The 9,728-nt window shown below is 29.3% G+C and overlaps 1 protein-coding gene across 1 annotated transcript; it reads right to left on the bottom strand.

The window, feature by feature from the left end:
• Positions 1-2,863: 2,863 nt before the first annotated feature.
• On the bottom strand, positions 2,864-9,431 carry AlkB (alpha-ketoglutarate-dependent dioxygenase AlkB). Its single transcript, XM_016051533.4, has 2 exons — positions 8,336-9,431; positions 2,864-2,922 (listed from the first exon to the last, which is right to left on the bottom strand). Exon 1 carries the CDS (start codon positions 9,292-9,294, stop codon positions 8,371-8,373), a length of 924 nt encoding a protein of 307 aa, XP_015907019.1. The 5' UTR covers positions 9,295-9,431; the 3' UTR covers positions 2,864-2,922; positions 8,336-8,370.
• Positions 9,432-9,728: the final 297 nt, after the last annotated feature.

Raw genomic sequence — 9,728 nt, 5'->3', positions numbered from 1 at the left:
TTCTGTAGGGTTTTATTATGTTTAGAAAAGTAACCTTTGTTTCTGGCTTGAGTCTCTCCAATCATTTTTATAAAAGGCTCAGTATTTTAATAATTTCATGTTATATTTAAAAATCAGGAACAGTTGTATACTCCTAAACAATTCTCATTGGAGTTTAAATTTATTTCATTATTTTTTTACAGTAATAGCACACTTAATATAAGAAGATTCCAAGTGACACTCTAGAAAAATGTGGAACTTCAGGTATAATCCTCATTTAGAATAAATCTTAACAATGATTCCGCTGGACTATTGGTACTTTAGTGACACTTCTTAGAGATGAGGCCTTCTCACAGATCACTTTAGTAGTTCGGAGAAACAAACAGGGCAGTAAGGGGATGTCACAATGTTCCAACTACTAAAGGATCAGATTTCCTATGTGAAGGTCTTTTGTCTAGGAGGTGTTGACCCAGGACTTTCATATTCCTTTTTACTAAAAGTTGGTCCCTTTTTAAAATATGAAATATGTGCCTCCTTATCCGTCTATTCATATTTAGAATTATTTTATGTATTGATAGAGTTGTATCAAAGGAAATCAATGATGTTCTTTTACTCAGAATTCTAATTTTCACCTTCAATTATTATATAGGATGCGTAGCGTTTTTAAAAAGTGCTTATTTTCGATTTTTGTTTTTTAAAAGCCTTTTTCATAGGGTGTTTTTAAAAAGTACTTAATTTTCCCTTTTCCAAATTGAGATTTTTCCTTCACCATGTTGATTCTCGCTGCGAATTATGCAGAAAGACACTGTTCTATACAACGTTTTCACAATTAATTCAACCCCAATCTATTTCGGCGCACCATCAGTCCATAGCATATGAAAACGCCATTCAATTTACATGATTCAAAAATTTGGACAATTGTCAAAAACAATGCCAAAAGATTTTTTTATTTTGACATCACAGTTAAAACCATCAATTGTCAAAAACTTTCCAACCCTGCCTAATTGTGATATTTTTTTAAAGTGCTTAAATATATTATTTGAGTGCTTAAAAGGTGCTTATTTTTTTGTTGAATAATTTGGCTACGCACCCTGTTAAAATTTTGCTTGCCTTTTAATCTGCTATCACACTATTTATTTTTATTTTGACAAATTAAGAATCCCGGGAAATAGGTCAGAATTTATTTTCTATGACCCTTCCACAATTTTTAATGCACTAGTATGTAAACGGAACCTCAGTTTTCCTTTACCTCGAATGAATAAAATGGGGTTTGCACTTGATTTTGTTATAATATTATACAGGACACTGATATTTTTAGACCATATCATAAGAATGTTTTCGATCGAGACCAAATTACATTATCAATGTTATGTAAACTAATACTAAATTCATCCTTACTCAGTAAAGTAGGGTCTATTATGGTTCAATTTTCTATTCATATTTCTCCCCAAGAAATACTGCAGTTAAAAGTATTTCTTGGTACCCTTTATTCATAAGTTAAGAAATTAAAAATTGCATCTAAAAACGTTTTAAATGAGACAATGGAAATTTCCTGAATGTCTAAAATCAGTAACTATTATTAATTCAAAGCTTAACATTTAATAAGAATTGTAGGTTGTTACAGTGTTTTCACTACAGCGCGAGAACGTGAGTTTCTCGCATATTTTTTTCTTTTTTCGCATTAAAAAATTATTACCACGAGAAATTCGCGCATTCTATAAATCAATTTCAAAATTCTCGAATTTCGGAAAAAGCTTCGAATTACGCCCTTTAGAATAAAATCCGTTTCACTTTTCTTCCTGGATCTTTCATTATTTTCAACATCTGCCCCGTTATCTAGCTTCCCTAATTACCAGTATTGTTCAGAACCTTTTCGAACAACAGAACACATTTCTCTGCAACCACGTGTTTACCGTAGGTAAGGTTTCTTCATGTAAGACGTTCAAATTTTTTATGTGCTAATGTAGATGCAATGTAATGGAAGATAAACAAATGCCAAAATCTTCTATGATAATGCACCAAAAATATTCGATGCTTTAAAAAATAGAAGACGTTAAAAATGTATTATAATTAAAGAAATGCTTTTTTTTTCAAGAGTTTTTTAGTTTTTAGAAATCTCACCCTGTTTTTGAGAAAGGGTGAGAAATTCTCACCCATTTTTTTTCTATGATGAAAACACTGGTTGTAAGAATTCAGGATTAATGTCTTATTAAGAAAACAAAATTACAAAACTACTTCTTTTCCCTTAAATAGTATTTGTAAGTGTGTCCCCTCTGTCACACATTTTCCTCCGAAATGCACCTTTGTCTCAAAATAACTTGTAAAAAAAAATAAATAGTTGTTTAAATTAATATTTTTCAGAAATTTCAAAATATATAGTTTTATTTGCTTCAGGAATTATTATTTTTTTTTTTTTGAGGGGACCAGTTATTGTGGTTTTGCACTACAGTGAAATGGAAAAAGAGGGTTTTGTAATGGACTTGTTATGCAAAGGGTTAAAGCATATTATATATGTTTGCCAGATTATTTAATAACAAGATTCTTATTGTGAAAATGTATTTTGTAAACAACTTAAAAGTGAGGTTATATTTTCTGAAGTTCTTAATAATTTAATAATAAAAAAAGACAAATCAAATTAGGTGAATAAACGAATGATAAACTGAGTTGAAACAAATGGGTATATTAAATTATTTTTTAAGGAACTTGTTTATTTTTTTAGTATCTTTAGAATTGGACAAAAGTAAGAACAATTAGTAATAACATTTCTTATATTACAATGCTAAAAGTACATTTTTTGCTCTGCATTTCAATATTTTTTTATTCATATCTCAAAATTCGTTTCTGTCATTACAAAAACCAAATAATCATTCAACACAGGTCCTACTTGATGAAGCAATAACTTTATATTTTCACAAATCACTGTATTTAGGAAATCTGGCAGATCTAATGCAAAGAAAAATAGGGAAGACAACTTACATAGGGTTATAAGCAGATAAAATGATGCATAAAATTTGGGATGCACCGAGCATACATTATTTCTTACTGATTAATTCTTTTAAATATCAACACAAATTAATTCAGGATTTGTTGACTGCTGACAAATTTGTAGCAGCCAAAAATTTATAATGCATATTCTCTAATTGGATCATATTTTATTAGCTTATGCTGGAGGTAGATTTGAATCTGATGCTTAGATAAAATAGCAGGTACTTTAATACATGAAACAAGCAACTTCAATTAGTATGAATTACTTTTTCAAAACTTGGTTAATTCTCGGAAATGCTTTTAAAGGAAAATTACTTAATATTATAGATTTAACACTAGATGGCAACACCACTGAAGAAAGTTTATTGCAGGATCAATTTAAATGAGTATTCTCTCTCTGGTATCATTTAGAAGAAAAAAAACTAATCTGTTTCACCGGATTCATTCATTTTGGATTAGTCCCAAATGGAGCCAGTTTCTCTCATATTCAGTATTAATGTATGTAGCATTTTGGATAAATTTTTGATAATCTGGCAATGGTGATAAACTTTTTGCATCATTTCAGACAATTATTAAGTTTCTCTCATAACTTAGTTAAGCTTTCACGTTATATTCAAATGATATCACTTTTTTTAGTTCCTTCCACTTATTTATGCATATATTTTAAAATATTTGGTTTCATGTGTTTTATTTTAATATGTTTTTATGTTATTTTCTTCAAAAGTTTTAAAGATTAAACCAGGGTGGCCACTCAAATCAGGTTTCAAATTTCCCTGATTTTTCCAGTAAAAATCTTAAAATTTCCAACTCAGTGTGTTTTCTTCTTCTTTTTTCCTTATGATGTTTAGGTGGGTACAAGAAAAGTGTCAATATTATAAAGTATTTTATTTAAAATGTTATTTATTTAATATATCATTGAGCAGATGCGGAAAAAATAATATGTTTAGCTTGTAGAATATATTGCTTTTAATGAAAAAAATTTTTTAAAGATTTAAGTAGTTTTTGCACAAAATAGTAAATACAGAGCGACCTAAAAAAACTTGGATAAGTACTGTTTAATGTATTTTCATTAAGCAAAAGAAAATAATTGCATGGGATTATACATCAATAATTTTTTTTATTTATTTACATTTCAATTTAGAGCTATTTTATACTGTATTTTAAATAAATTACAGGGTGTCGGACGTAAAAAATTAAAATAAATTTCTTAGAAAAAACTTCTTATAAAACATAAGCTAAGTTTATAACCATCAAATTTTTATATTAACCTATCGAAAACAATTTGTTTTATAAAAGCTGATAATAATAAAATCAAATTAAATGGTTCAAATTCTTGGTGTTGGATGCAAATTGCACAAAAGCAAAATTATTACTCACTTACAAACTGTCTAAACTCTGTGAATTTGTTTGTAATTTAGATGTAAACTTAAATGCATTTTGAAGCTTTCATTTGAATAAAACAATTTAAGCAGTTCTTAACTTGTAAAATATGATTTATAATTAATTTTAAAAAATTTATTTCAGTTTCAGACAACATAAGTCAGTGTCAAGTCAGCTTTTTTCACTTCAGTGTTATTGTTAAAGTTGGATATAAATTTAAGTTAATGATAACCATTATAATTACTGAAAATTACTTTAATTTTAATCTTAACACTTTAAACATTATTTTTCAATTAAATGACTTTCGACATAGTGATTAATAATTGAATTTTGAATCAAAAATCAAATATTTACCAACAAAACAGTAAAACTTAATGTTATATATCTAGATGGTTCGTAAAAAAAGTTTCTTTTTTAAAATAAAATATGTTATAAAAGGCTAAAATGAAATCCAAAAAAAAAAGCATCAATGCAACAATGGTTACGATTTTGCCATTAACGATTCAAGAAAATGAGTGATTGGTAGGCTTTGCTAAGAAAAAATAATTCTTTGGATGGGAGAACAAAAGCTTTCAGAAAAAGAGTGCAAGATAAAATCTATTATTAAAATTATAACCAATTATTTTTTGGAGATTTTATAAAGTAAAAATACTAAAATATTTTAAATCATTTTGTTAACATAAAAAATACTCCCAAAGCATCGGAACAAACTTTAACAATAAATTAATTCAGCCCACGAACTAGAAGATAAAAAATCCTACTTATATAAACAGAAGCCAATATCCTAACCCTTTTTTTCACCTCCACCACAATTTTTGCCTTTTTTAAACTGTGCAGTCCCATAATCTCCAAAGAGGTCAAAGATTTCTCCATTCATTTAGCAACAGGGGAGAGTTTCATATGGCAGTCTAGTTTAGCAGGATAATAATGGAGAGAATTTTAATGCAAGCAAAGTATTGTTAAGTTGATGATATTTCAACTGTTTGACAATAAATTTCCATCTAAATAAAGTGGATACAGCGAATGGCAAAATAATTTAAATTAAGAAAAAAAATTCCAGCTTTTCTTTAAAATTCCCTGATTTTTCCAGGTTTTTATCCAAATTTCCCTGATTTTTCCAGTATAAAAAAATTCCCTGATAATTCCAGGTGGGTGGCCACCCTGTAAACACAGTTTAATGTTTATAAAAATTATACATCTATGAATTAATTTTGATTAATTAAAGGTATTCGCTTTATGTTCCCATTTAAAATATATTGTATACGTAAAATTTTGTCGATGCAGTCCAATTAAAATAATTTTAAAAAAAGTTTTATTTTTAACACTTTATTATTAAGGGTATTATCTATGATACAATAATTTTTTTCAGACAGAATGGTAGTTTAACCAAATTTTATTTAAACTAATTGTACATTTCCTTTTTTTTGTTACTACTTTAATTATTAATCACTCCATGTCAGATCAATCACTTTGGTGCAGAAAGATTTTAATGAAATTTGGTTAAATGGACATGCATGACAAAATTCTACCAATTTTTAATTTGAAAACTGTCTAAGTTATGGACATGTAAAACTTTCATAAAAAATGACAAACTTGCATTATTTTTTTCCTAATTTGCAGTAAAAGAAAATTTCACACCGTTGCAAAGCTAAGGAATTGACCTTTCAATCAATACCTTATTTCATCTATACCATTCTCAGATGTAAAAATACATATTAAAAAGTATATAAAATCTTTATGGCAGCAGCAGTGGGATAACCAAGTGAATAATAAGTTGCACGCTCATAAGTCAAATTTGGAACCCTTCCCTGTGTTGCGACTATGTAGTGCAGATGTTAAGCTTACCCGTCTGCGAATCGGACACACCAGACTGACCCATCTACATTTGTTGTTTGGTGAACCACCTCCTCAATGCAACACTTGTGATGTTTTACTTTCGATTCACCATATTTTAATCACTTGCCCGTATTTTAACAGACATCGTCTTGCCTTTTTTGGCAGTTCTATTTTATCTATGGGAGATTTGTTAGGTGACTCTCATCATCCGAACATTTTTGCATTTTTACGTGCTATTGGCATTTTAAATTGTATATAAGTTTATTCTGTTCATGAATTTATTCATTTTTAGAAGGATATTCTTACTTTTATACTATTTTACTGTGTTTTAACTTTGACGTGATTTTATTCCAATACTACCGTTGATTGTTTGTATATGATTTTATCAATTTTTTAATTATATTTAGGAAAATAAGTATGCACTTCAATTTTGACATGTATAAACATATTGTTTGGCGCAGCATGTCCACATTTGGATTTTGTGCCATTAAACTCTACATTCAATCAATCAATCAATACCTTATTTCACATTCCTATGCAAGGTCAAGGAATGAATGACACCCGATTTGTCTTTTGATCTTAAATATCTAGAAAACCTTTCCTCAAAAAAATGCTACAATATTCCTCTATTAATACGCCAAATTGTAGCTTGGTATATTGTCAGGAAGATTGTACAAAATTAATAAAAGTGATATGCAATGCTGCTGACTACTTCCACCTACAATGAAACTAAACCCAGTAAAACATTCCTGCGACAGCCAGCTGTGGATCATGGAGGTTAAGGCTCCACAATTTTGCCACAAACAGCATGATTTTGGCAATGTGGTCAGCACTGCAGAGGCTGCCTTTACTTCCGAGATAAGCTGGTACCCACTGATCTGAAGCTGGGTAAGCCGCCACTGGGGATCGAACCCCAGTTCTTCACAATGACAATTTAGTACCTTAATCACTGAGTCACACTTAACCCAGTACCTATGGTACCTTTCATAAAACCTAAAATTATATAGAAGTTCTTTATTTTAATATCTTTAGAGTTAGTTAAATTTAGTATTCATTTAATTAATTGATTATCATTGGTAATATCACTATTTATTGTGAATGACATACAATTCATCATTAATTTCTTATATAATTTGGGGAATCAGGATCTGAATAAAAGTGACAGCAAATATTTATACGCAGAACTGCAGATAAATGATAAAAAATATTTCAGTATGTTTTATTTTATTTTATGACCGCCGTTGAACAGTCGACCCAATTTTTGGGTTTACGACTACAAATGTTCAACGCCGTAGCCTTGTAATTTTGAACCAATCCAGAAGACAAGGAAACTCCTGGATCGGTACCCCCAGAGGTATTGATTTGTTATGGGAACATGGAGGACTTTGAGACTCGACAGATTTAACGTGCATCAGTCACCATTTACTACATGGGGAGTCTTCGACCAGCAGGCCCCGAACCCACAAACTCTTGGACATGGGCCCGGCACCCCACTGACCAGGCTATCCCGGCCTAGATTTCAGTATGTTTGGAAGAAGCAGCTTTTTTTATATAAATTTTTTTTCTTTCTTTTTTTAAATATATTTTATTATTTGAGCTAGAAAGTCCAATTAAGCATAACTCTTGTTGCTTCAATAAAATTTGACTTTTTCAGAATTACTACATTTTAGAATGGGTAGGGAAAAAAAGAAAACTTTTATCTTATGCTGCAGAGAAGAAAAGCTCTATAAAACCTTTTAAGACACCAATCAATTAATGAGATCTTAAAAATTTTAAATTATGTTCAACAAATGAGACTTATCATGAGTTTTATGAATGTTGCTTTAGCTATGAAATAAAATTTTATGATTTAACTAAAAGATTGTTCTTTTGTAGTAAAAAAAAACTATTTTTGTACAATTTTAATTCAATATTTTTTCATTTTATTTCAATATTATGCACATATTTAGCACATTCTAATTATTTAACAATTAAAGAAATTTGTAAGTAAAATTAGTGTTATAAATCATAACATATATTTGTTTAAAAAAAAAAATTTTTTTTTTCATTAAATAAAATCATCGATGAAATAAAAAAAATTTTGAAAAGAAAAAGTATTTTATAAACATTTTTAATTATAAATATTCTAAGAATTAAATAAAAAACCTAATTTTACCATCAATGATACAGGTACAATATTCTTTCAACGTATCATCTGCTGACAGTTTTCTCAACATACACTTGCCTCACACTAATATTTAAGCGAGACTTATCAATGTAGTTTTTAAAAGGTGACCACTCTTTATCTTCTGAGTCATAGTATCTAAAAGTAGTATCCTCCTGTATGATACAAGGCACAGCATGAAAAGCAAGTCTTGATTCTCCAGACATGATAACAATATCACCACTCCTTAAAAAAATGGCAGTTGGGACTTTAAATTTATTGAGAGCACCAATTAAAAATATTCCTGTTTGACCAAAACTAAAAGATATTATGGGTGCGTGAACATTTTCTTCAGAATGGTCATTATGTATACCCAGGCTAGATTTCATATTGTAATAATTAACAATAGCTGCTTCAGGATTATAATTTTTAAAACCTAAACATTCCGCTACATGCTCTGATAACTGCTTTAAACATTTCGGAAAATCAGATTTATGATCCGGATTGTATATTTTTGTATCCCAATTATGATGATAGCCAAGTGTAGTCCAGCAAAGTTTACTTAAATAGCTTTTTTCAATTAAATTACTTCCTTGTGACAGAGACCATATGTCGTCAATGTTTGAGTGATGAAGGTCTAAATTCGTAACAGATGGTTTTCGTGGGTATAGTTCAAGACATTTTCGAATCCACGTCTGTTGTCCTTTGATAAAAAAAGGATTCTTTAAATATAAAAATCCTTTATGATCTTTTAATGAATACGATTCCCATGATTTATGATCTTTTAAACCAAGATCTTGGCATAAAATACAACATTCTGAGTTTATCTTTGAGTCAAAAAAGTTATTTGTTTTTGTGACCGATAGGTTTAATATGTCTGCATCAAAATCTATAACTTTTCCATACTGCGGGGGAGGGATTTTTCTTTTATAGTATTTAAATTCCTCTTTGAAACAATCTCTCTCTGTCATTATAAGAAAATACCTATTTTGAACACTTTTAATCACCGATTTTACGTGAATTAGCTATTTATTAGGCCGAAAAAGCAATCATTTATGCACGATGGACTAAATAAATAAACAAATGACGAAATGAAAAAAAGGGTTGCCAATTTAACTTTATTTTTAGTTAGTTTAATGTAAATTATTTGTAGTTTCATCAAAGTTCCAAAGTATGATCATGGAGCTTTTGTGACATAACAAGTACTTTCATTTTATTTTATTGAGATTACATACATTTGCTGACTTGTGTGCTCAATATAGGCTTATAAGTCATTGTCAAGTAGAAAATACAGATAGAACAATACAGAGAAAGACATCACAAAGAATACATCCAGGGTTACGGTGGGATTCGAACCCGCTACCTCCACGCTTAACAGAGCGTTTGGACCGGCGATACCGCTCGG

Source organism: Parasteatoda tepidariorum, chromosome 9 (genome assembly GCF_982258835.1).
Source record: "Parasteatoda tepidariorum strain Cologne lab strain chromosome 9, Ptep-v5.0, whole genome shotgun sequence".
In the NCBI taxonomy this organism is placed as follows: domain Eukaryota; kingdom Metazoa; phylum Arthropoda; class Arachnida; order Araneae; family Theridiidae; genus Parasteatoda; species Parasteatoda tepidariorum.
The sequence above is the reverse complement of the archived record's forward strand: the minus strand, read 5'-3'. Positions and strand labels throughout refer to the sequence as shown.

What these genes read in the sequence shown, in the direction of transcription:
- AlkB (XM_016051533.4), bottom strand. Translation starts at nt 9,294, where the DNA reads ATGACAGAGAGAGATTGTTTCAAAGAGGAATTTAAATACTATAAAAGA.